Genomic DNA, 27,794 nt, shown 5'->3' with positions numbered 1-27,794 from the left:
ACTACCAGATAAAATACTAATATACCACTATTAGGATTAAAATTCTCATTTACCTCTATTAGGAGGGAAAAAGAGCACATTGGATCTATATCCAGCAGAATGAAAGGACCCACTAACTTGGGAAGTAGGGAGGGCCGGGCTTAAAACCTTGGTAGGAGGAGCCACCAACCCCCAACAGCTGAAACAGCTGAGAATAGGTTAACAGAACACAAAACCCCAGCAAGCTCTTTTTGGGAACCCCTGAGCCCCCACTATGTGCTGTGTGTAACCTGGCTAGTTTAAGGCATTTTTGCATTGACTAATGACCCATAGGATTAACACAGCAGGAATCCCTGGCAGTTAGGACTGTCGGGGACCCCCGCTGTTAATCTGATGGGCCATTAATAAATGCAGAAATGCTGGGTCTAGTTTAAGGCAGGTTTAAGGCATGTATCCAGCATGTACCTGGGTCTTTTTGGCGATTGCCACTGGTTTGTGTTAGAATAACCATGGGCACTACAGTATTTATGAAGGATATTCAAACTAAAACAATTACACCCGAGGTGAGCGATTAACTACAGGTAGATGCGGTTATAACGTGGGAGGAGATAGAAAAAGTGGTGACAGATCTACCTAATGGGAAAAGTCCAGGCCCTGGCGAACTACCACATACATACTATAAAAGCTTTGCTAACTCTCTAATAATACACATTCAGGGCATGTTAAACACTTTAACAGACTCTGGAAACCTATCCTAATATATGTCAGAAGCTCATATAACGATTATCCCCAAGCCAGATAAGGATAAATTAAACTGTGCAAGCTATCGCCCAATATCACTTATAAATGTAGATGTCAAAATTCTTGACAAAATTTTAGCGAACAGACTTAATGAATATTTGCCGGATCTGGTGAAGGGTGATCACACCGGATTTATACCAAAAAGGGAGGCCAAGGATAACACTAGACCAATTATAAATATACTGAATCAGATTAATTAACCACAAACTCCAGCCATGATATTATCTATAGATGCAGAAAAGGCATTCGATAGAGTGCATTGGAATTTTATGTTTAAAATGCTGGAACGTATAGGAACGGGGGGATATGTTTAGGCAGTATATAAAGACATTATATAGTAATCCGTCGGCAAAGGTCAAGGTAAATGGACAGGTCTCAAACTCATTTAAAATATCTAACGGTACGAGACAGAGATGTCCTTTGTCCCTGTTGATTTTTGCACTAATTATGGAGCCATTAGCAGATTAAATAAAGAATCATCCAGACATTGCGGGAGTTAAAATAGGTGAGAAAGAACATAAGATCGCATTATATGCAGATGATGTTCTTCTGATAATAACAAACCCTCTGGTTTCGTTGCCAAGTATAATGAATGTTCTGGGCAGATATAGTTTAGCATCTAATTTTAAAATCAATTGAACAAAAACAGAGGCACTAAATATAAGTCTTCCGGCAGAGTTGGCGGCCCAAGTTGAAGAAAACATCCCTTTCTAGTGGAAGAATAAGAGCATAAAATATCTAGGTACAAATATAACACCAAAAGTAGAAGATCTGTTCCAGGCAATTATACTCCATTAGCAAAAATAAAAGAAAACGATTTAAAAAGGTGGAATAAGAGTATTATCTCGTGGATAGGTAGAATTAATTGTATTAAAACGAATATATTGCAGAAGCTTATGTATTTGCTCAAGACTTTCCCGTGAAAGTTTCCAAAAATATATTACTACGTTTCAAAGTAAAATTAGTACATTTCTGTGGGAATTTAAAAAGCCAAGGACCAATACTAAAACATTGCAAAGACATAAATCACAAGGTGGACTTGGGCTACCAAACATCAACAAATATTATCTCGCTACGCAAGTGAATGCCTTTTTTGAGTGGTTTCAATGTACTAAAAATAAACTCTGGGTGGAAATTGAAAATAATTATTGCAAAGAAATAGATACAAATAAGGCTCCATGGCTTAGGAAGACAGATCGCCCTGGAGGTCTCTACGAGCACCCCACTATTGGTGAAGCACTAAGGGCTTGGGACGAAATTTCTAAAGATGAGAATCTCCACGTTCCCTTCCCCTCTAACTCCCATATGTGGGAACCCTGAACTCGACTCCGGAATATTTAAAAATGGAGTCAATTGGGTGTAGTTAGGCTGGGAGACCTGATGGACATGGGTAAAACCAGATGTTTTTTGAACACTTTCAGGACCAGTTCGAATTTAAGGAAGGGGAGAGATGGCGATATATGCAAATTGTACATTATATGAACGAAAAAATATATATTAAGGGGGCTGAGTCCTTTTGAAACAGTGTTGGTCTTGCGGAGTTCAGGCGGATACAATATATCGTACATCTATAGAGCATTACTAGAAATTAATATTGAAACTAAACCAGGGTTTGTACTAGCCTGGGAAAAAGAGCTGGGCAGGGAGAACTTTGCACTCGAATGGACACAGATGTGGAGTAATGCCTGCTCTTCCTCAATATCAACAAATATTTTAGAAAATGTATATAAGATAATGTACAGGTGGTATTACACACCACAAAAACTGAAAGAATGCTACCCAGGAACTTCCAATAAGTGCTGGAGAGCTGGTGAGGAGGTGGGAACAACGCTTCATATCTGGAGGGAGTGTAAGATAATATAGCGGTTTTGGGATCTGATATTACAGCAGATTTACCACACACACACACGCAGACACACACAGAAACAGAGACACACACAGATACACACAGACAGACACACACACACAGAGACACACACACACAGAGACACGCAAACGAGGAATTCACAGTTAGTTACATATAGAAGTGCAAATAGCTAAAACAGGTGTGTGCCGAGCACGCGCGTTCTAAGTCAGACTTCTATGCGTTATGTCACTGAAATTGTGTTTTGATTTTTAATTAAAAACATCACCATCACAAATACAATTTGTGACAAAACAGTGACAAAAGACAAAGAAGTTTCACTTAAAATGTGCGTGCTCGGCACACACACTTGTTTTGCAGCACAAAATACTGTATAACACAGTTTTATCTGTGTGTCTATGCGTTACCATCCAGAAGAACGCAAATGAAGAGACAGCACTCAGTAAGTAATGTTCACAAATGTATTAGAACAGACATGTTTCGACAGACGTTTCGATCCACACAGAGGGATCTTCTTCAGGGGTGTGTGCTGGATTGGGAGTCTTCGACCTCTTTTCGGTGTACAGCCAGTTTCTGGAATCATCTGGTATCGGTCCGTGTCGGACCACACTTCCTGTACCTCGAGGGCTGGTGGTACAGGAAGCCCCTACACTAGCGCTCGATGTACAGGAAGCCCTTACACCAGCGCTCGAGGTACAGGAAGCCCTTACACCAGCGCTCGAGGTACAGGAAGCCCCTACACCAGCGCTCGAGGTACAGGAAGCCCTTACACCAGCGCTCGAGGTACAGGAAGCGCGGTCAGACATGGACCGATACCAGACGATTCCAGAAACCGGTTGTACAACGAGAAGAGTCATGGACTCCCAATCCAGCCGGAACTTGCAGGATCGGTCTAGCGGTATGGGAACCAGCGGTCACTTCCAGTGTGGTAACATGTCCCTAACATGTCATGCCATAAAATGTCACCATTGATGTACGTGTAATACTCACCTGCTGATTGAATACCAATTTAATAATATATGATGAGATTTTTGGGCTGTTTTCTTTTTGTTTTTAATTATCCAATGTAGCTTTTAAAGGATAACTCCAGACAAATATATACTTTAATTTTTTTACATCATTGGAACCGCTTTACTTTCAGCTCCTCTGGATCCTGCGATACATAAAGTGTTCGGTGCCAGTGTTTGCCCATGGTGAAATTGATATAGCAGCAGACAGGATTGCTGCTTTTACCTTTTTAGCGGTGCAGGCATTTGTGGTCATGTGATCGGTTCAACATTGATCATATCACCATCACCGCCCCCTAGCTGATGGAAACGGAAGTGTAGGGGCTCCGCTATTGCTTTATTGGTCAGACTTCTTGAGCATTTTGCTGTTACCTATCTGGTACACCGACAGGGCCTTTGGCGTGGCAAGGCCGATGACATCATTTGCATAGAAGAAATACACACCTCAACATTCTTTTAGGCCAAACATGACTGCTATGTATAGAGCCGGATGCTCACAAGCATAGTTATTGGAACTGTAATTGATCCAAGGCAAGAGAATACTGTGGCCCATCAGTCTTCAATTAAAAAGTTTATTTAGTGATTTGTCACCATTTCGGTGTTCCAGTCACCTTCATCTGGAGATCAAGATTTGGCTGTGAATTAGTGACATATACAGTGACAAAACGCCAAGTACCTTCCAAAGATAGGCTCCACACCCCCGAAACGGCGACCGGGGTCACTAATGACAATCATTATGGTAAAAAACCCATGGGGTAAATAAGCTACATCAGTACTGTCAATCCCAAAGAAAAGTAAATACTGTACAATCAAGTGATGGTGCAAATTAATAATAACATTAGATGCATTAGGTTGTATATACAGTATACATGAGAAAAAAATGGATGTATGGCGCACAGCCAAAGATAGTGGGTCAAAACAGAATATAAAAAATAATTTTATTAGAACCACATTAAAAAACAGAGGTCCAGCAACCCTCCTATGCGTTTCGTGCAGATACAGTAAATACCTTAAACAAGCTGTCTATAACAGGATTGCACAATTTCTGTGTCCCATTGCAGCTCTCAGGATTACTGTTCTCCCCAGTTAAGCTGCATGTTTTTCTCCTGTTCTAGCAGCTTGCTGCCTGTGTGAAATGCAACATTAGGCCGAGTTCAGGGTGGCTGCTACGTGACGTGCGTGTGCTCGTCCGTCCGTCGCAATTTCGGGTAGTTCGGTCAGAGTGTTCAAACTGAAAACTCCACCGGCGGCAAAGTGCAGCGTTGACGCTGCTACACTTTGCTGCTACATCCCGAAATGATATTTGGGGCGACAGTCGCGTCACGTGAGCTGGGTCACGTGAGCTGGCCCCGCCCCCGCCTTACCCCCAACCCAGCAGCAACCCAACTCCAGCAGCCTGGGCACAGATCGCCGGGCTGCAGGAGCACGCGGGGGAGGCGAGCACGGACCCCACCGTCCGTAGCAGCCACCCTGAACGTGGCCTCATAGACAAGCTATGGGAAATGATGGGGCCCTGCTCAAAAAAGCGGAGTTAAATAGACTTAAGAAGAGGGTGTATTCTAATAGCAACCTACTGTATTTCTGGCGCTCAAAACGATTGATAGTCTTGATCAAAGAGATATGCATAGGAACAGATATTTTATTAAATGAGACACATATGAGTATTAAATTCATTATGGATTATATCAAAAATGCAATTATAAGATATTGGCCACTCTTAAGTTTAGACACTACACTTAATAAAAAGGGTAACCTACACCAAAAATGGTACTGTATATATGAAATCACAATCATTACAAAATGCTACAAGAAATTTCACCAAGTAAGAACTGATTGGAAAATGCTAACGGCTGTTTTCCTTGTAAAGGGTATAAAGATTTTAAAATGGTTTCAGATTTTATGATCAACATAACAGGTAATGTTTATCCTATAAAGCAAAGAATAACAAGCATGTCTAAAAATGTAATCTATCTTTTGAGCTGTAGTTGTGGACAACATTGTGCCAGTCGCACAGTCAGAGAATTACATTGGATTTTCCTTTTGAAAATCCACAAAACCATTGGGTATGAATGGGTATCAATTTGATCTGAGGACATTTTTGATACCTCAATATAAATAATGTCAAGTATTGTATTGTATTATGGCACTTTATAACCTAATATGGTGTGCTCTCATTATAATTTGTAATTGAAGCAATAGATATACATTTGATTATTTTGTATTTACATTCTGTATATAAGTTTATTTTTCAAAAGGAGTAGCACTGCCTTCATGGTTACACAGGCAGAATTGCCCAGCAACAAATCCTTATATCACGGGTTACGTATAACTATTTATATTTCTACTAAACTTTACTGTGGGTATTTGCTTAATAGATGGTTTGTTATTTTGTGGTTATATAATGGGACATGACTCTGCCATTGCCACATATTATAGCACTTATCATAATAACCCTGCAGTCGTATATATTATAACGATATGTAAAAATGTAAAAAACAAACAAAAAAGGGAAGGTTAACATTGACATAGGGGGACCTCATGTGTGGTCAGCAAATAGGAGAAGAGATGGCGGCAGCCAACTATTACATAGTATTTTACATAAATATATACTGCAGGCCGGCAGGGTTCTGCCAATTGTGGGGAAAAAAGAGCTCTGAAGCGGCAATGCACAGCTGGAGTAACCCTGATTGAATTCATGGGCTATGTAAATTCACATGCAAGGGGGTCTAGGAGAGTTAGCCACCGCAGATGAGGGAGTCTGGGGGATTCCGGGCCATTTTGGGTAATGCCGATAACTGCAACCAAGGACCTTAACCCCTATCCTAATCTTAATCGCTAATGCCTAACCCTAATTTTCCTAACCTTAACCAGACATTAAAAAAAGTTGTGGTAGGTAAAAAAAAAAGTGACGACAAAAAAAACTTGCACTGTATACATATAGTATACAACAAATAAATATACCACTGGGTGTTCTCCCCCCCCTTTGCTGTACACTGTATGGTGGAGGGTTGTTGTCACTTTCTTTTACCCACCATACTTTAAATACCCACTTACCAGCTTCACATTGCATAGCCAGCATCCAAACTCGCTGTCAAGGGGAGACTCCTGGAGTGGATAGGATCTCTGTGGCCAGAACAGCAGGAGCAGGCAAATATTGGTGGGGTCATGGGCTGAGGTCAGTGAGAGGCAGCAAACAGGAACATCGGGGTCACATGCAGAGGTTGGAGGCAGGCAGCAAGCAGGGACGTCGGGGTCACATGTGGGGTTTGGCAAAAGGAAGGCAGGAGCAGGACAGGGGAGCAGGAACTGAGACTAGGAACTTAGACTAGGGAGCAGGGAATAAACAGGGACAAGCCAGATACACTAGCAAGGGCCTTTAATTGCAAGAACAAGAACAGGAACAATAATCAGGAACAGGCTATGGCAGAGAAGTCCAGGGACACAACACAAAGCAAAGGCAATGGACAAACAGGAAACTATAAGGACAGAGGACAGGAGCAACAAGGAGACAGACAGAGGAACCCCAGAGCACACAGAAAACAGCAGCACACCCGGTGGACAGAGAAAGGAATTGGGAGGAGAGGGAGAACTAGGAAAACATATGTCAAGGCTATTTCCTGACACTCGCACTGATGAGACCCAAAAGGTGGAAACAGCTGTCTGTCAGCAGGCTTTTTTTAACCCAGGCTGTGGTGAAAAGCTGTGTAATACGGCAGGCACAAGCTTATAGGGGTCAATGTTAAAATGGATAAGAAGCAAACAGTGACACACTGTGCTCATTTGCATGTCATTACCCAGAATCCCTGGTTGCCGTGGAAACACTGTTTGCTAGGCAATAATGGGGAAAGACAGGGTTGCAGACCTGTCTGAGACATACGAATGCACCAGGAGTAGTAATTTTTATTTGCGATAACATTAACCACTAACCCTAGTCCTAACCTTAACCCCTAAACCCTAGCCCCCAAACGTAACCTTAACCCCTAACCCTAATATTCCTGACCTAATATCTAACCGCTAAATCGTAAAAAGGCTAAACTGTGGCAAAACGGGTGTGGAAAATTGTCACATCCCTCATGTAAGGTGGCCAAACTCCACTCCATATAGTACATTAAAAGGCAAACACATAGTTGGTAGTAAGTCGGGGTTCCCTAGCTTTCTTCCATAAAGCAGGTATAACAGAGACCATGCTCATCCCTTTAGGTGCTAACGCATTCATGGTAAATATCCAACATGCCTCATGCTGTAATAAGAATTTGTCTCTGTCACCCCATGCCAAAGAGGCTGTATTTGTTCAATGCTAATGGTTTTTAAAGTGTAGACTCTGTGATTAGCCTGCAAGAGACCCTACACATATCATATACGTCTTAAGAGCATTGCAAAGGTTAAGTGACATGGATAGTTAGGTTATAATAGAACACTATAAAAACAACCATTACAGCTTAAACATACCAGATATGGCAAACCTAACTCATTTATCTAGCAGCTTTCCTGTTGGCACTCCCTGTGAGGTTATGGTTAATAGAAAAATCACTATTCTTTTGTTTTATATGAAAGGAAGTTCCACACACTGCATGTAGTCAAAATGATGTGTTGCTTATGGATGCTTCACACACCCTACATTTATTGGCTGCAATATAAAATACACAGTGTACCTGACATCATACAGTACATTAAAAAAAACCTTTAATCCATTCTTAAAGCCGGAGGGTTTAACAGACCTTAATGTTTGATGTATGATGTTTGCCATTATTGCTTGTCAATGGCTTATATCCTTGTTGTTTTCAATTGTTTTAAATAGAACGTTTAGTCATTAAGAATACATCCATGTGAAAATATGTCATAATGTAAACACAAAACGCTCCACAGAGAAGTTGGAACCTCACATTTTACACGAAACTGCTACAATATGCCATCTTATTCATAACAACATGGACTTTATTTCAACGAATTGGCACAAAATGAGAGGAAGTCATATAAAAACCATACAGCTCATACATACATATGTAATGCATATGGCTAATAGACCTGGGTTCAATATCCAGGTTTCATTTTGTAGTGCAACATTTTTGGGGGGAAAACGTGATGGGAGAACTAGATAGGAAAATAAGTCATCTTTTTCTTTGCTGCACATCATGTTTCCAGAAAGATAAGTATTTATAAATCATTTTTTCCCCCTCAGTGCACAAATATTCATCGATACCAACATACCCTCAGTTAGGGAGAAATAAAGTTACTGTCAGTTGGCCAATCATAGCCTGTCAAAACTGAAACTGAGGCCAAAGTTACATATGAATACTAGAGACGACAAGAGTTTGATACCCATCAAATTACTACCCTTTTTATTAGGGGACTGGCCCTCGAGTATGCAGCAATGGTACCAAATAAAAGGACAAACAGCAGGCACATGCGTTCACGTAGTGATTGTTTTTGACCCAATTTGACTCATTGTTAGCTTTTAAGTAATGACTACGAAACCAGGAAAAGATGACCCCAAAACTTATTATTTTATACTGTTTTAAATTCCAGTCCTTCCACATGCACCTACAATGGTATGACCACACACAAGTAGAGAGTATGACCACACACAAGTAGAGGGTATGACCACACACAAGTAGAGATGGGTGATCTTTTTCTGCGGATTAGGATCCGCCATAGGTCGGCCGGTTCCTTAGGGCCACGGATTTCTACGAATTAATCTCAAAAAAGGGCAAGTCGTCTTTTCCCGATTTTTTTCCTTATCACTGACAATCCACTCCACTAATTCAGCAATCCGCTGTTGGATTTTAACAATTCAATCTGCGTATTCAGCAATCCGCTCGTGGATTTTAACAATCGACCTCTAGCGGACTGTATCCAGTGGCGGTTTTGGATTAATCTGGGCGGATTGAAACTGGAACAATCCGCTGACGGATTTTACACCACGGAACGGATTTTGAGTGGAAAGCTCAGGAAATTCCGCGAAAAGGATTTTGACGGTTTTGGCCATCTCTACACACGAGGAGGTGTGCTGCCAAATTGGGAAGGTGAACTACACTGAAATGAGCTACAGCTGAAAGGTTTCCTACAACTGCCCAAGGTAAACAAACTCACTTTTTTTATTTTGTGATGCGGAAATTTAGCTGCATGCATCAAAAAGTACTGTAAGTGTTCCTTATTGCCATTAACTTCTTCTAATACAGTATGTGCAGAACTGTACAATGTCTGTAAGGTACGGAGGGTAAACACGTATAATCCACACTTAATGGTAAACACACAAAATGTTGCCATCATGTATGTACAGCTATAAATGAGCAAAACAAACAAGATAAAATGCATATTATTGGTGTGATTTCAATATGTTCAAACTCTTACAAAGTAAAGCAAGGTATTATGTAATTCAGGGGGTCTCAACTCCAGCCGTCAAGAACCCCCAATAGGTCAGGTTTTCAGGAAATCACTGCTTCAGCATGGGTGGCTCAGTCTTTGAGCCACTGATTGAGCCACCTGTGCTGAAGCAGACTCTTCGACTGAGCCACTGATTGAGCCATCTTTTCTGAAGCAGGGATATTCTTAAAACCTGATCTTTTGGGGGGAGGTTGAGGATTGGAGTTGAGAACCCCTGATCTAATCAATATTTGGGGGACTCTGTACTTTTAATCAAGATGTGCAGGGCTGTATTGTAGATCCAAGGCAAAACCCAAGTAATATGGCACGGTTTGCTTTATTCTGTTGCCGGATATTATTAAAGGGCTAATTTGCAAAACAAACATACCTGAGTTGGAGTCAAATTTTTTTCCAGACCTAGAAATAAATAAAATTGCAGTGTCAAATTCTGATCAATCAAATGTTTCATTTTTTATGAATTTGCTATAAATAAAGACAGTTGTTCCAATGCCTAAAAATGATTTATATAGACTAGAGATGTGAAAAGTTTTTGCAAAAGTTTGTGAATTTGGCAAAATTCCTTTTTTTGGAAAAATAAAAAGTTTGCCAAAATAATTGCAGGGGTTCACGTGGCCAATGTGAAGATAACGGAACCTTGTTTAATTTATTTTTTAATTCAACGAATGAAAGATTTCTCAAATTCAAAAAGAAAAGGTGGAATGTTACACATTTTATTTTCACAAATCCTCAAATTACAAAATGTCGTGAAATTGCTAAAACGTGATACGTTTGCACATCTCTAATCTTGACATAAAAATGTAATTGCACTTTTAATGCAAGTTCAATGTATTTTCAAGTGTAGAAATGTACAGTATTTAGTACATCTTCTCAAAAAAATTACCTTAATAGTAAAACAATAATAAAACTATTTTACACTAAAAAAAATAACTTGGCACTTTATGGTTTAGGCATGACACAGAGAGGAGTATTTTCTATTGGTTTAAAAATTACAGGTTTTAAACTCTGCAAGCAGAAGTGATTTCTTTAGAGCGCATAGAGAAAATGAAACCAGGAACTTGTTCATTTTATAAGGGAGGTAGTGGGGAAGAAATCTAGCCCCTGTGGGAACATCATATTTCAGATATAGGTTAATGCAAGCTGTAAATTCACAATCCTTTGAAGCGCTCAATTCAGCTGTGGGAAAACTCCAGTCGGGTAATTACATTCAAGATGCTGCTGATGTGCTGTCATGCAGAATTAAATCAATGACTGGGCCGATCTGCCCCAAACTTCTATGAGGCTGCATTATCTGTAACTAGCTCTAAAACCAATTAGTGTGCATACTTGAGGCACGTTTATGTTTTAGCATTGCATTTGTTTGATATTCGTCTAGTAACACACTTTAAGAGCAGTGGGAGACGTGTACAGGTATGTACAGATTATGGTTCCCTTTAAATAATTATGTAAACCTGTACTGAAAAAATAAATATGACAAAGAGCTGCTAACCCCCCAGATCCTGAGTGATTACAGGTTTTGGCGACAAAATAGATAGACGCATCATCATCATCTGAAGAGGATGTTGCAGTTTTGTATGGATGGCCCCAGGGGCCATGTTTGGATTTTCTTTGTTGTTTTCTCAAAAAAACTACAAAAAATGTAAACTTTTGCTGCTCGGGAACCAGGGATCAGCTCGGAGGGAACCAGGGATCAGCTCAGAGGGAACCAGGGATCAGCTCTGAGGGAACCAGGGATCAGCTCAGAGGGAACCAGGGATCAGCTCAGAGGGAACCAGGGATCAGCTCAGAGGGAACCAGGGATCAGCTCAGAGGGAACCAGGGATCAGCTCAGAGGGAACCAGGGATCAGCTCTGAGGGAACCAGGGATCAGCTCTGAGGGAACCAGGGATCAGCTCTGAGGGAACCAGGGATCAGCTCTGAGGGAACCAGGGATCAGCTCTGAGGGAACCAGGGATCAGCTCTGAGGAAATCAGGGATCAGCTCTGAGGGAACCAGGGATCAGCTTTGAGGGAACCAGGGATCAGCTCGGAGGGAACCAGGGATCAGCTCGGAGGGAACCAGGGATCAGCTCTGAGGGAACCAGGGATCAGCTCTGAGGGAACCAGGGATCAGTTCTGAGGGAACCAGGGATCAGTTCTGAGGGAACCAGGGATCAGTTCTGAGGGAACCAGGGATCAGTTCTGAGGGAACCAGGGATCAGCTCGGAGGGAACCAGGGATCAGCTCGGAGGGAATCAGGGATCAGCTCGGAGGGAACCCCGGTCCAGGTGAACTAGAAAAATATATATTAATTTTGGTATAAATGCTACTTGAAAGCTTTTCATAATGTATATGAATGGAATGTATACTGCAGAGAATCAGATATTCAACATTAAATTAATATGGAAATCAGCAACACCGTAATAAAATAAATGGAAAGACTGTGGTGCACAGAAACCAAAGGGACCCCTTGTTCCTCAAAAACTAACAAGTATATAATGGTATCCCACATTCAATATAAACAATAACTTTGTAAGAGACCAAGACAGTAATAGCAGAAATATATATTTTTACTCATTGTGCCACATATTCACAATATGAAGTAAAGACATGGCAAACAAATAAATAAATCATGGAGCTGTAATACACAGATAAAGACATTATCAACAGTGAATAGAAACACATATCCACAGGTTATTGTATTTTAATGTTTATTGGGGGTAGATGGGGTGGGTGAATGGGGGTACTTGGCACAGTGTAGGTGGTTAGGCCTAACGGGTGGGTAGCGGGAGGAGTTAACCTCTTCATTACTATAACAGTTACCACCGCTATAGTAATGAAGGGGTTAACTTTCATGGTAGGCTTAATCACCCACCCTGGGCCAAGTACCCCCATTCACCCACCCCCTCTACCCCCAATAAACCAGGTACTGTGGCTTAACCCCTTCATTGACTTAGCGGCTAGCCTGTAACTCGGGATGCAGGGGGTCCCCAAGGCTGAAATTTATGCGGTTCAGCTCAAGAGACCCCCTGCTTCAATACTAGGTTATTCAAATTAACATTAAAACTACGCAATTGCCTGTAAGAGCTGTGCAGGGAGATGCAGTTCTCTCCTTACAGCTCTTCCAGGCTGCAGTTTAAGCAAACACAAGTAGTGCGATAAGTATTGGGGGGTGGAAAAAAACCTCACAAAGAAGTGCTATGCTGCATTTTTTTGACCACACTATAAAAAAACGTGTGCTTTTTCTTAGTGAATACCGTTTTCACACACATTTCTTATAGTGCGGTAAGAAAATGCAAACCCGTTCGGCAATGCACTGAACTTATCGAAGTTTAGTGAATATGCCCCATAGATTTTGTTCAGAAAAATATAGATGAAAACCAGCGCACCTTCAGGGAGTTGGGGAAAGAAAAAAATAAAAAGGTAATATAGTATAGTATGTTAAATCTAGAAGTGAATAATATAAAAAAAAAGTGGTGATAATTGCACTCACATGGAGTGCCTAGATTAAAAGCACGTAGATGTAGGTGAAGCTCCTGCTTCAGACGTCAAGGTTTGGGTAGAAGTTCCTCACTAGGAATACCTTAAACTATAGAAATGAAAAACACTCATGGTATAGTATATCAAAACTATATGAATAGAAATGGAAAAGGCACAGTTGCACTCACACTTTCACTTTTTTTTTAAAAAGCTCAATAGTAATTTCCTGGGGGTGATGCAGAATAGATGCCGGGGAATCCCTCGTTCCTAGCGATGTTCTGGGCGTCTGCGTGTTCGATCAGCCTGCTTGGTGTCTGACTTCACATACAGTACTGCTTCTCAGATTGGCTCTCCGCTCCCAGTTCACCGAGGTTGACGAATGAACTGGGAGTGGAGAGACAATCTTAGAAGCGGGAAGCGACGTCACACACCAAGCAGGCTGTCCGAACAGGTAGACGCCCCGAACATCGCTAGGAACAAGAGGGATTCCCCTGCATCTACTCTGCATCGCCCCCAGAAAATTACCATCGAGCCTTTTTAAGCCTGTGCAAGTGTGAGTGCAACTGTGCGCTTTTCCACTTCTCGTAATATAGTTTTGATACACTATATCATTAGTTTTTTCGTTTCTATATTTTATGGTATTCCAAGTGAGGAACTTCTACCCAAACCTTGACCTCTGTAGCAGGAGCTTCACCTATATTGCTTCACCTATATGTAAGTGCCTCTGATCTATGCACTCCATGTGAGTGCAATTATCACCACTTCTTATATTTTTCACTTTTGGATTTAACATACTACACTATATTACCTTTTATTTTTTCTTTCCCCAAATCTCTGGAGGAGCGCTGGTTTTTCTATATTTTTATGAGCATTTCTGTGTGTGGCCGTGGAATGTCTCTTCACCAGCAGCATTTCCAAACAGCATAGGGATAGTTTATAATAGTATTAGAAAATTAGATTGTCGCTTGTGTCACATTGTAGCATTAGAATAATTGTATTTAATACATGTGTGATTATTAGCACTAATAAGGCTTGTTTTATTGTATACTTTCCATCATAGACGTTGCCAAAAATACATTCGTCATACATGGTATTAGTCATACCATTAGTCATACCAGGTATAAAATCCAGAATTACCATATGTCCACAATACTGTAGCTCCATTGTGCTTGCCAGGTTTTTTTTAGAGTATTGTTTTATATGATACACTTCTACTTATGGCTTTGAGAAATTCATAATATACCATCAAGAGATTAATGGTTCCATTATACTCACAGGATCAAAGCAAATTCGTAAAACAAAACATCCACTCTGATTTTTCATAAATGTATTTGTATCAGTAATCTGAATACACTAGAGAGGAATAATATGCATGTGGCTCTCCATGGTACCAATAAACCCATGAAGAACCATTTCCTGGCTATAAATTATTATAGAACAGCTGAGCAGCTTAAAAAAAAGCGACTAAATCCTTCAGTAAGTAGAAGGCTTTTAAGTTAGTAAAAATCTACACAATACATCCACTTCATGGCAAACTCAGAAATGTGGGTAAGAAGAGTGTAATGCAATATAGCCCCATTGTTATATGCTGTATGTACAGTAAATAAAACCACCACTTGTGGTGCATTTGCATGTCTCAGACAGATCTGCATTCTGCAACCCTGTCTTTCCACATTGTTGCTTAGCAAACCGTGCTTCCACTGCAGCCAGGGTTTCTGGGTAATGACATGCAAATGAGCAAAGTGTGTCACTCTTTATTTCCCAGCCATTTTAACATGTATCCCTATGAGCTTGTGCTTGCCGTATTACACAACTTTTCAACATAGCCAGTAAACCTACTCACTGAAAAAAAATGTGCTCGTGGTCCACAATGTGGTACCAGGTGCGCTCCACTTGTGACTGTCTTTTGCGCAGATCTTGCCAGTCCATTAACTTTATCAGTCTCTCTTCAGTCAGAAGGCCATGAAGAGTCCGACGTTAAACTTTGACATCTTCATCCTGGGATTCCTACGTCCTTCCTGTTCCCTCCTTGGATAGAAGGCCAGACAGAAGGGTCCAAGTCCAGAGGGTGTGCAGTCTGCAGGCTTACTAACCCAAACGTGGTCTTTTCCCAAAGAGGGGCGATCACAGACCAGCACATAGTCTTTCTCTCTCAATGGGAAGGTAGGCGACTGATAACCAAACAAAGTCATGGTGCGAGTGCTTCAGTGCGCTGTGTGATGCAGTGCAGAAGTGCTCAAATGAACAACACAAAAAATGTGCTTAGTGCACCCCAGCCAAAAGGCCAGGCAGGTACAAAAATATTGAGCTCCATCCCACCCAAAAGGCCAGGGTAGGTGCTAATGCAGAAAAAATAAACGTCATGTAAAATGACTCTGTGCAGGTGCCAAGTGCTCTAGTGAGGGATGCCAGCACTCAACCCATCACAACCCAAAGGTGCAGAAAAATGGACACCCTGGGTTGACAAGACCTGGGGTGCTAGAATAAAATGCCTGGGCTTCTCTGTATCCACATTCTCAGCCAGCCATTGGATCAAGTGTAGTTTGCAGAGTGCATCCTTCACAGGACAGATATTATACTTGATCTTAGCCAAAAGGCAAGCAGCTGTTTCAAGCATTTGAAGCTCATTTGTGCAAATCTGGATGCTGGCTATGCCACGTGAAGCTGGTATGTGGGTTTATCCAGACGTTAAAAACGTTATGGTGGGTAAAAAAAAAAGTAACAAAAACCCTTCACCGTACCGTGTACAGTAAAGAAAAATACCACTTGTGGTGCATTTATTTGCATGTCTCAGACATGTCCAACCCTGTCTTTCACCATTGTCGCTTAGCAAATAGTGCTTCCACTGCAGCAGGGGATTCTGGGTAATGACATGCTCATGCTCAAGGAGAAAACAGACCTGCAGAATTTTGTGAAACTACTCCATTAAACTTCTGCAAAAAAAAATAAATACATTAGTCTCTACTTCCAAGGTCCCAATTGAACATGGTGAGATAAAGAGTAATGCACAGTTTTCTGTAAGCTTATTTTTATTAAGAGGTGTACAACAGAGTAACTACATATGCATTGACTTCATTCAAATGAATAGAAATTAGTTTACTAATGTTAGCCGTGCGTGTAATATCCTACTTCTCTCCACATTAAATATGCCCAAACGGCCAGGTTTCAGTAAGGGCTACCATTATATACTACAATGACTGTTGATATTTTTAATGCTTGAATTAGGCATTCTGCTAGTATAAAGTGACACTGCGCTATTGGTAATTACATTAATAAATGGTCTTCCAGTTTTATTGCATTCACCCAAGAGTTAGATTGGTGTCTGAAGTGAAGAACCTTGTTTGAGACCCAACCCCTGCTCCTTTTTACTTATTGTTGCGTAAAACTCCTGTGATGGTCACATCTGCCTCTTCTTCAACTTAAATAGTATAGACTTGCAGAGCATGCAGTGACCTAAAGCAAACTAGCTTCCTTTGCAGCTACAGTTATACTTTTTTTTTTTTTTTTAAACTTGTTCTTTATTTGCATTTTTTGTTAGAGGGGTACAGAACATAAAAAAGGGGAGGATGTTACTTTTGAATTCCATAGCATTGTAACCGGTTATATAACATCGTTTAGTGGGGAGACAATAATTATATCACTGTTGGTACAGCGTACAAATTAACTAGTACAATAAATTTACTTAAAAAGACTGGGGGGGGGGGGGGGGTTGACCAATTGACCAATGTGAGAGTTCATTGTTCAATAGTTTTTATGAGCACACACTTCTGTTGTCTCAATATGCAAATTAAACGAATCAAATTCTGAATAATGCTAAGATTCATGATGGTATTATAAAAAAATCTAACTTGCACAAATTACACAGAGGGATACTCAATATACACATCTATTGTGTTTGACTAACGTTCACCTTAATTAAAGGGTATCACTTGGACCCTACTTTTGTTTGGCTATTCTACTGGTTAATACGGTACCTTCCTCTTTTTGTATTCACCTTGATCATTAAGCTACGTTTAATCATGTGAAATAACGTGACGTTACCTAAAACAGGAACAGCCATTATGTTCCCTGAGTTAACGCCTTATTCATTAAGGTAATTACATGCAAAAATCATGCAATTTATTTAATTGGAATAGGGTTACCATCATGTTATTTCATGGTATTTTTTTCAAACAAGATGATGCTATTTAAGTCTTCTTGCCATTCCCCTCCAGACCCGGAAATAAGGCTTTTTGCCTGAGAGGAGAGGAACGTAAATTCAAAATCTGGTTGTGACTAAAACCAGAGGTAGGTATGACTTAAATATCATAGGCCCAGATTCACAAAGCTCTGTTATAGACTTAACAAGGTGTTCACTTAAGTGAACACATTGATAAGCGCTAACATGTATTTTCAAAGCTCACTAACACTCTTTAAAGTGCTCATCGGAACGGGCCCTTGCATTGCTAAAACGGACCATAGTGCCAATGGTATGCAAAAGAGATGCTCCCTCTAACAGCGCCTACCCTCAGATCTCTGTTATAGTTAACACAGGGATTTAATGATGCGTTACTTAGGTCATACATAAAGGTTTGAACACAGGTGTCTCTCCACGTGTGGCATTGAGGTGATCTCTCTCACACCGCTCCGGGAACATAATGACCATTACTGATTTGATAGGATGATGTGTAAGATGAATGAGATTGTCAACTGAATTCAAATCCGCTGCGGTCAGTCTGCAAAAGGCAGATTTGTGGGGTTTTTGATCACTGAAAATCCACCTAACAGATCCTTACAAAGCATGGGCGAATGCATCCTAATCCTATTTTACTAGCATTTCTCTAACGTTGTATATATATATCCCCTCACACCTACCTCTAAATAACATAGGGAGAGACATCTCAGCTCAAAAAGGAGCACACCTGAGGTGCCTGGGAGATAGGCTAATGAGAGATGCAAAGTATATTTAAATTACTCACATCCCACACTTCCTAAAAGGATTTGTAGAAGAACAATGAGTTGAAAAGTCTAAGGTAACGCGTGAGATACTGGTGTTAAAACAGGATTAGAACCCACAACCTTTGTTATGCCGGGCTGCATAGGGATTTATGGAGAGAGGAGTCTTTAAGAGCGGCTGGCAAAACACGTGGGGGCAAAGCTGCGAGAGCCTGAGGGATTTTAGGACTGACTGTTGGGGACCCGGAGCCAGTCTTCGTTCTGCCCGAGTTAGCGATGCTGGCAGGTGTGGGTCAGGAGGAGGAATGCGCACCTTCAGAGGGGTTCCGCAACGAAAGACAGATAAAGAGATGTTGAAGCGTTTGGCAAAGTAACAGGCCTGCTACACCACTACAGTAGATAAGCACTCCAAAGGTGTTTCTGAACCATAAACCCGGCCTTGATATCCAGGATTGGGAGGCCACAGTAACAGACACTGACACACATGCTGTGCTTAGTGGAGAGTATTATGGTCTTATGTAATGTGACTGCATTTAATGATCCCTCTCTTGAGGATCATAAGGTACCTCCTCTCTCCCCTCCCTCCTCCCCTCCTCTTCTCTCTCACTTTCCCCCATCCCCTCTCTTCCCCTTCCCCTTCTCTCTCACTTTCCCCCACCCCTTCTCTCTCATTTCCCCCTTCTTTCCCACTTCCCCCTTTTCTCTCACTTACCCCCACACCCACTTCTCTCTTTCCCCCCTCCACAGCCTTCTCTCTTCCCCCCAACCCAACCCTTCTCTCTTCCCCCCGCCACCACCTTCCCTCTATTCCCCACTCCCTTCTCATGTTTTTCTATCACTTCCCCCGCTCCTTTCACTCCCCCCAGCACCCTCACTTCCCCCCATGCCCTTCTCTCTCACTTTCCTCAACCCCCTTTTCTCTCCTCCCCACCTTTCTCACTTTCTCCCCTTCTCTCACCACGTCCCCTTCTTTCACTTGCCCCCACCCCCTTCTCTCTCACTTGTCCCCACCCTCTTCTCTCTCTCCCCCCCAGTGCCCTAGCTGTGGTGCGGTGATGGAGCGAGCCCACCCAGGCAGTGATTGTGGATGTTGGGTCCTAACTTCCGTGTAAGAACTACATGGGTGGACATCATCCATCATTGCATAAGGCCTCACACCACAGGTAAGGCCCAGAGGTGTGTGGAGAGGGGGGTCACTACCTGTAACAGGCCGCGGACAATCATTTGGCGGGCTGCATGTGGCGCGCAGGGCCGTATTGTGCCCAACCCTGCTTTTAGCCACCCACATTCATACTACTGTATATATGATGCTATTTCAGAAAAGCAGCTGCAAGCAGCAACCAGGCCCAAACAGCCTGTACACCATTCAGAGCGAATGAGGCTCATTCATTAAAAAATAAACTAAGTGCCAAAAGAAGAGGGGAAGGGGGGGGGGATTCAGTTTAGAATTGGCAAGAAAGTCCCAACTAGCGTAACAAAGTTTCACAAACAATGCATACTGCTACAGCTGCTTCATTGACTTTCATCATCTGAGGAGTATATCTGGTGGTGTCAACTACTTGAGTAGCAATGAGTCATTAGCCCAGATGTGCTGCTAAATTTTTTAACTATAAAATTCTTACAAACATATTTCACACACTGTCCATTTTATTCACACATGCCTTGCTATTCAGCTTGAAGACAGCACTAATGTTATTAGGAACTTCACAGTTGTGTTACAACATGTGCTTCCTAATGTATACTGTAGATTAGTGGTAATCACAAATTTTGTCTGTGGGCCAACTCTTGCTGTTCAGTATTTTACATGGATGTAGTTCCGTTTCAGTGAAAAACGAGGAAGTGGAAAGAGACACAACTAACAATATGTAACGGAGTGCTCACCACAAACAAGGCGTGACCGCGAGGCCGAGGTGGGGATTGATATATAACACCAACCCACAGCCGCGTGGGCGCGTCTGGAGTGTAAATTGGTCGAGGTAGCCGGGTCGGGATTGAAGAGGTAAGGATAGTCAGGGGTACTTGCCGAGGTCGGGGTTGGAGAGGTGCGGAATGTTGCAGGCACTTAGCCGTGGTCAGGATTGGAGAGATACGGATCGTCGTGGTACTTTGCCGAGGTCTGGATTGGAGAGGTGCGGATCGGCGTTGGTAGCCGGGGTCAGGAGATTAGAAGAGCGGAGTCCAAAAGAGAAGCTGAGGTCAGGAACAAGGAGCTAGGTATTGGAGTACAATACAAGACTGTGGAGGCAAGGGTAGCAGTGAACATTTCGAACAAACAAAGGTTTATGCTCAGCTGAATTGCCAGTGTGATGGCTGAGCATATAAAGGAGACCAATGAGGAAGAAGCAGAGTGGAGGCGCGTCAGCAGCGCCTGCTGTGATTGGCAGTTCCGGTGCAGGAGACAGGTGTGGGAAGGGTCCATGATGATGGTGAGTGACTCGGTGCTGGAGCGCTGACCACGTGCCGCGTGTGCGCCCTGCGTGCCGATGACGTCACCGTGTGTACGCAACCTGGAGGGAGGACCAGATGGCAAAGTATTTACCTCTGTGCGAGATGCGCGCATGCCCCTAAGATGGCAGCGGCTATCAGGTGTATGTTATATGTGAATGCGTATTCTGTAGCCTGGTTCCAGCACTTCAGGGACCAGGGGTGACTTTTATTTTCAATTGAGGATGCTGTAAAGTGGGCTGTGATCTTCCCAAGTAATTGTATTTGGTGTTGCACTTCCCCGCACCAATCAGGGGCTGGCGTCATTTTGCAAACACCTAGCTAGATTAGATAATATCAGCTCTTTGATAGCTGTGAAGTCAGAGAGTTTTAGTTGTGAAACAGATTTCTTAAGAAGCAGCAGCTTGGGAAGAAACTGGGAGCAACTGGGAGACGCTGCAGAGGATTTTGCAGGAAAGGGGGCACAGGGTAAATCTCTTTAGGGTGTTCCCTGCACCTAGGTTTATAGGGTACCCCAGTTTCCCAGTTGTAAGTGTGTGTGTTGATTTACTGTACATAGTTGTGGATATTCTTTTTCCAATAAATTAATTTTATAAACTCTGTGTTTCTGTCTGGTGAATTGATCCCTGGTGTGTTAGTCCTGGTCTCTCGTGACACACATTGCCTCAAGTGGCCCTTTAATAGTATTATCAGAGCTAGCCACCTCACTAATTGAGTTTTATTATGAATTCCTAAAGAGTATTAACAAAAAGTATAGAGTAAAGCAGTAAAATTCTGGGCATTATCCAATCAGTAATGCGAAGAAGTAGGTGGCTGTCGGCAGTTTGTTTGTGTCTGCAGTTTGTGTGGGAGTATGTCAGTAGCAGTGTGTGTGCTGTTGTGTTGTATATCTGTGTAGAGGTGCTGTGTGTGTGTGTCAGTGTCAGCAGCAGTGTTTATGGGTGTAGCATGTGTGTGTAGCAGCAGTTTGTGTGTGTGTGTAGAGGTGCTGTGTTGTGTATAGAGGTGCAGTGTTGTGTGTGTGTGTGGGGGGTGTAGAGGTGCCTTGTTGTGCTGTGTAGTGTGTAGAGGTGGGGGGGAGAGTGCAAAGTTTAGTAAGTGGCTGCATTTTTTATTGTGTCTGCAGTGTGTGTATGTGTATGTGTGTGTGTGTGTGTGTTGTGCTGTTGAATGTGTAGCAGAAGTTTGTGTGTGTGTAGACTTGATGTGTGTATGTGTGTGTGTGTGTGTATAGAGCTACTGTGTGTGTGTGTGTGTGTGTGTGTGTGTGTGTGTGTGTGTGTGTGTGTGTGTGTGTGTGTAGAGCTCCAGTGTGTGTGTGTCAGTGTCAGCAGCAGTGTTCATGGGTGTAGCATGTGTGTGTTGCAGCAGAGTTTGTGTGTCTAGAGTGTGTGTGTGTGTGTGTGTGTGTGTGTGTGTGTGTGTGTGTGTGTGTGTGTGTGTGTGTGTGTGTGTGTGTGTGTGTGTGTGTAGAGCAACTGTGTGTGTGCTGTGTTGCAGCAGAGTTTGTGTGTCTAGAGTGTGTGTGTGTGTGTGTGTGTGTGTGTGTGTGTGTGTGTGTGTGTGTGTGTGTGTGTGTATGTGTGTGTGTGTGTGTGTAGCAACTGTGTGTGTATATAGAGCTCCAGTGTGTGTGTGTGTGTATGTGTGTGTGTCAGTGTCAGTAACAGTGTTTATGGGTGTAGCATGTGTGTAGCAGCAGAGTTTGTGTGTGTAGAGCTGCTGTGTGTGTGTAGAGCTGTTGTGTGTGTAGAGCTGCTGTGTTGTGTGTGTAGAGCTGCTGTGTTGTGGGTGTAGAGGTGCTGTGTTGTGTGTGTAGAGGGTGAATTGATCCCTGGTGTGTTAGTCCTGGTCTCTCGTGACACACATTGCCTCAAGTGGCCCTTTAATAGTATTATCAGAGCTAGCCACCTCACTAATTGAGTTCTATTATGAATTCCTAAAGAGTATTAACAAAAATTATAGGCTAAAGCAGTAAAATTCTGGGCATTATTGAAAACCCTGCTCTCTGATTGGATAGTGCCCAGAATTTTAACCAATCAGTAATGCCCGGAATTGGGGATTGGTTAGAATGAAGTAACAGCTCTGAGACAGGGCAGGGGATTGGTCAAAAAGTTTCAGCCACGGATTGACTCCTCCCCCCCCCCGAGATGACTGGGATTTTCTGATCAGATTCAGTTGAATTGGGGGGGGGGGGGGGAGTCTGCAAAGAAGTAAGTGGCTGTCTGCAGTTTGTTTGTGGCTGCAGTTTGTGTGTGAGTGTGTCAGTAGCTGTGTGTGTGTTGTATATCTGTGTAGAGGTGCTGTGTGTGTGTATAGAGCTCTAGTGTGTGTGTCAGTTTCAGCAGCAGTGTTTATGGGTGTAGCATGTGTGTGTAGCAGCAGTTTGTGTGTGTGTGTGTGTGTGTGTGTGTGTAGAGGTGCTGTGTTGTGTGTAGAGATGTTGTGTTGTGTGTAGAGGTGCTGTGTCTAGAGGTGCAGTGTTGTGTGTGTATGTTTTGTGTGTAGAGGTGCTGTGTTGTGTATAGAGGTGCAGTGGTGTGTGTGGGTGGGGGGGTGTAGAGGTGCTGTGTTGTGCTGTGTGTAGAAGTGGGGGGGAGAGTGCAAAGTTTAGTAAGTGGCTGCATTTTTTATTTTGGCTGCATTGTGTGTGTGTGTCGTGCAGTTGTATGTGTAGCAGCAGTTTGTGTGTGTGTAGAGCTGATGTGTGTGTGTGTGTGTGTGTGTGTGTGTGTGTGTGTGTGTGTGTGTGTATAGAGCTCCAGTGTGTGTGTTTGTGTGTGTGTCAGTGTCAGCAGCAGTGTTTATGGGTGTAGCATGTGTGTATAGCAGCAGAGTTTGTGTGTGTAGAGCTGCGTGTGTGTGTGTGTGTGTGTATAGAGCTGTTGTGTGTGGTGTGCTGTTGTGTGTGTGTGTGTGTGTGTAGCAGCATTTTGTGTGTGTTGAGCTGCTGTGTGTGTGTGTACACGGAGGGGGCGGCAGTGCGCGGGGGGGATGCGCGGGAGGAGCGAGCGGCGGCGCCGAGGAGGAGGAGGAGGATGCGGCAGCCGGGTAGTATTTTTTTCATGTTAGAATGCCGGGGGGCTGGGCTTAGTGAGTAGAAGTAGGGGATTGGTTGGAGGTCAGAGGATCTCGGGGGCGGGGCTTAGTACCGGGCCGGATGGAGTGAGCTGCTTCTCAGTGAGAGAGGTGTGTGTGTGTCCTGTCTGTATCCTGTGTGTGCTGTCTGTCTGTGTGTCTCTTGTCTGTGTGTGTGTGCTGTCTGTGTGTGTGTCTCCTGTCTGCGTGTGTGTGTGTGTGTGTGTGTGTGTGTGTGTGTGTGTGTGTGTGTGTGTGTGTGTGTGTGTGTGTGTGTGTGTGTGTGTGTGTGTGTGTGTGTGTGTGTGTGTGTGTGTCATAGGAGGAGCTGAGGGGGAGGTATGAGGAGGGAGAGATATGAGGATCTGAGGGGAAGGTATGAGGAGGGGGAGATATGAGGAGCTGAGGGGAAGGTATGAGGAGGGGGAGATATGAGGAGCTAGGGGGAAGGTATGAGGAGCTGAGGGGAAGGTATGAGGAGCTCAGGGGAAGGTATGAGGAGCTGAGGGGAAGGTATGAGGAGGGGAGGAGGAGGGAGGGGGAAGGTATGGGGAGGGATGGGGAAGGTATGGGGAGGGGAAGGTATGAGGGGAGGGGAAGGTGTGAGGTAGGGGAAGGTATGAGGAGGGATGGGGAAGGTATGAGGAGGGATGGGGAAGGTATGAGGAGGGATGGGGAAGGTATGAGGAGGGAGAGGGGAAGGTATGAGGAGGGGAAGGTATGAGGAGGGGAGGGGAAGGTATGTGTAGGGGAAGGTATGAGGGGAGGGGATGGTATGAGGAGGGGAAGGTATGAGCAGGGGAGATATGAGGAGCTAGGGGAAGGTATGAGGAGCTAGGGGAAGGTATGAGGAGCTGAGGGGAATGTATGGTGAGGGGAGGAGGAGGGATGGGGCAGGTATGAGGAGGGATGGGGCAGGTATGAGGAGGGATGGGGAAGGTATGAGGAGGGATGGGGAAGGTATGAGGAGGGGAGATATAAGGAGGGGGGAGAGGTTAGGTATGAGGAAAGGATGGGGAGGTATATGGGGAGGTATGAGGTGAGAAGAGGGGGAAGTATGAGGGGCAGGTATGAGGAGAGGAGGGGGAAGTATGAGGAGGGGGGGCTGTGTGTGTTTGTCACTGTGTGTGCATGTGTGTGTGTGTCACTGTGTGTGCACATATATTGTGGAGGGAGGTTGAGTGTGGGAAGGAGAGAAAAATACATGGGGGTGGGGGTGTGAGAGGGGGGGAAGGAATGGGTGAGAGGGGGGGAAGGAATGGGTGACTGGGGAGTGTGAGGTGTGGTGAGAGTGAGGAGGTGTGTGAGAAGGAGGGGTTCTCACAAGGCCGCAAAACGTGGGTAGAGGGCCCCGGTGAAAACGTTCTTCCTGGGCCCCAGGAAAGCTATCTGCGGCCCTGCATGGCAGTGATGTCACTGACTGCCACGAAGAGAGCAATAGACCCTATTTTGCAAAGTGTAAGCTCAGGAATGTCACATTTTTAAAAGTCTTAATTTTAATTAATGCCTAAAATGTTTTATTTAATTTTAATTTGTCAATTAATTATTTATTTAATTTTAATTTGTTAATTATTTAAATTTTAATTAATGTCTTCATTATTTATATACACACACAAACACACACTGCAAGGCCCACCTCCTATACACACAGACACACACTGCAGCCCCCACCAACGGGACGCATTATGGTGCCGAGGCCTCACGTGATGCCACATTGTCATGACAACATGTCACCGCCTGACTGACGTCAGTGTCTCGTTGTCATGGCAACGGGGTGTGTCACGTGATGTAATTTGTTTTATAAATAATTTTTTATTGTGTCCCGGTTTTTCATTTTGAAAATCTGGTCACCCTACAACAATGTCCTGGCTGGGTTAAAGTCCCTCGGCTTCGCCTCGGACCTTTAACTCTTCCAGCCAGGGCATTATTGGCCAGTAATGCCCTGTTCTTCGGGGATTATTACTTAAGTAATACAATCTCTTGCAGTAGACATTTTCAACTCGCCTTCATTCTTATCAGAGTCACATTGTTCTTCATGCTCAGCAATTTCATTAATAACCGCAAAATTACTTTCCAAAAATAATAAAAGAAAGAAATGTGGGTTCACAATATGCCTGTAGAAAGATTCATGGGCATATAACATTTCTATCACAAAAATGTAACCAAAGATGATCTGGTATCAGCAGGGTTGCCACCACTCCGGGTTTGACTCAGAGACAACGGGTTTGGGATACTTATCCCCGGACTACGGGTTTTGATGTAAAATCTCTGGTCGAAGAGCGGCAGACGAGTTGGACCATCGGCGGGAGCAAACTTGAAGCAGGGCGGCACTTGAAGCAGGGCGGCACTTGAAGCAGGGCGGCACTTGAAGCAGGGCGGCACTTGAAGCAGGGCGGCAGAGAAGGACGGCCGGGGAGGAGTGCGCCCCAGCGGTCCCACCCAGAAGTCTTCACTGACTTCTCAGGCGGCATCTCCCCTTGCATGCTCCCGTCAAATGGCATTGCGTTGCCATGACAATGGGACAGCACGTGACGTCACGGTGCCATGCAGCGTCACGTTGCCATCACAACGTGATGTCTCATGGTGCGTGATGTCCCGTTGTCATGGCACCATTTTGACAGTAGCATGCAGGGGGAGATACAGCCGGATGATGCCGCCGCAGCGAAAGAAGGTAAGACAGTTAACTATATAAATAAAAAACATGGGGGAAAAAAGTCTCCGGGTTATCATTCAGCAGAAGGTGGCAACCCTGGGTATCAGCTGTGATTACTTTTCATTTTAGAAATAAAACATATTTAAATCACAGATCTTCTATTATGATATAGAAGTTTGTGGATATGACTCGCACCTCAGCCACTGACTGTCTGGTGTTCTGTGGCAGCTGTATTAGAGCAACCAAAATATTGTTCTCCTCTTTGGAGACCTGAACACTAGAGAGCGCAAGAAATGCGCGGTCAGCACTTTATGCCAGGTAATCATTTAATGCAGCAATCCTTCCTACTGTACCTACCGATTGGGGATGGGTTTCCGAGATACTTACCAGGAAAGTTACCAGCGTTCCTGGTTTTTACATCATTAAACAAGACACTGTAAGGCTTCCTATTGGCATGAGTCACACAGGAGATATAAACCGCCATTTTGTTTCCCATGGAGAGAACTGAAATGCTGTTACCTTAACCAGTAAGTATCTCAGGTCCCTGGGTCTTAAATTAAAAAATATTTAATGAGCAATCAGGATTGAAATTAGTTATTTCTAAACAAAGCACAAGGCAATATGAACACTGAGTGCTCGTCTGAGATGCCTACATACATTAGGATCCTTAGCACTTCGGCTCCTACCCAATATGGGGTGAAGTCATCTTTCCAATACTAACGGAGATATCAGCTCTACTCATTTGAAAGGACTGTTTCACAGTGTATTGTGAATATTCACCATATTGATTTCCCCCAAAATAGCAGATTCCCTAAAACCTTGTGTAGCAGGGTCCCACCTGGTCCCCCATACTTGTGTTCTGTTGTGGGGACCCCTGTGCTGTGTCGGGGAGATGCTGTGGGGGCCGGCGGCGTCAGAGGCAGGGCGCCGCCATGTTTTTCCTGTTCGCGCATGCGCAGAGGCTCTCGCACGCGCAGAGGTGATCCGGTGGCCATGTTGCGATTGGCGATAGGCTCGTGCATGCGCAGAAGCGATGCGGCGGCCATTACAGAGAGTGAGAAGTGGCAGATAATGCGCTCCGTAGTGCAGGGACTACCCACAGTTGCGCATTCTCAGTTGAGAGTAGCGGCGGCCATTACAAGTTCGCGCATGCGCACTGTAGAGGGCCATGGGGGACTACAACTCCCAGCAGC

The 27,794-nt window shown here is 43.6% G+C and overlaps 1 protein-coding gene across 4 annotated transcripts in view; it reads right to left on the bottom strand.

Moving 5' to 3' along the window:
• MSRB3 (methionine sulfoxide reductase B3) overlaps window positions 1–27,794 on the bottom strand; it is a 182,181-nt gene that overhangs the window by 34,994 nt on the left and 119,393 nt on the right. For all 4 annotated transcript variants that reach the window (XM_075600356.1, XM_075600359.1, XM_075600357.1 and 1 more), the window contains one exon: window positions 10,403–10,431. In XM_075600356.1, the coding sequence (XP_075456471.1) occupies window positions 10,403–10,431 (29 nt within the window). The remainder of the gene's footprint in view (window positions 1–10,402; window positions 10,432–27,794) is intronic.

This window comes from Ascaphus truei, chromosome 5 (genome assembly GCF_040206685.1).
Source record: "Ascaphus truei isolate aAscTru1 chromosome 5, aAscTru1.hap1, whole genome shotgun sequence".
Classification (NCBI taxonomy): Eukaryota; Metazoa; Chordata; class Amphibia; order Anura; family Ascaphidae; genus Ascaphus; species Ascaphus truei.
This window is presented reverse-complemented; position numbering and strand designations above follow the sequence as displayed.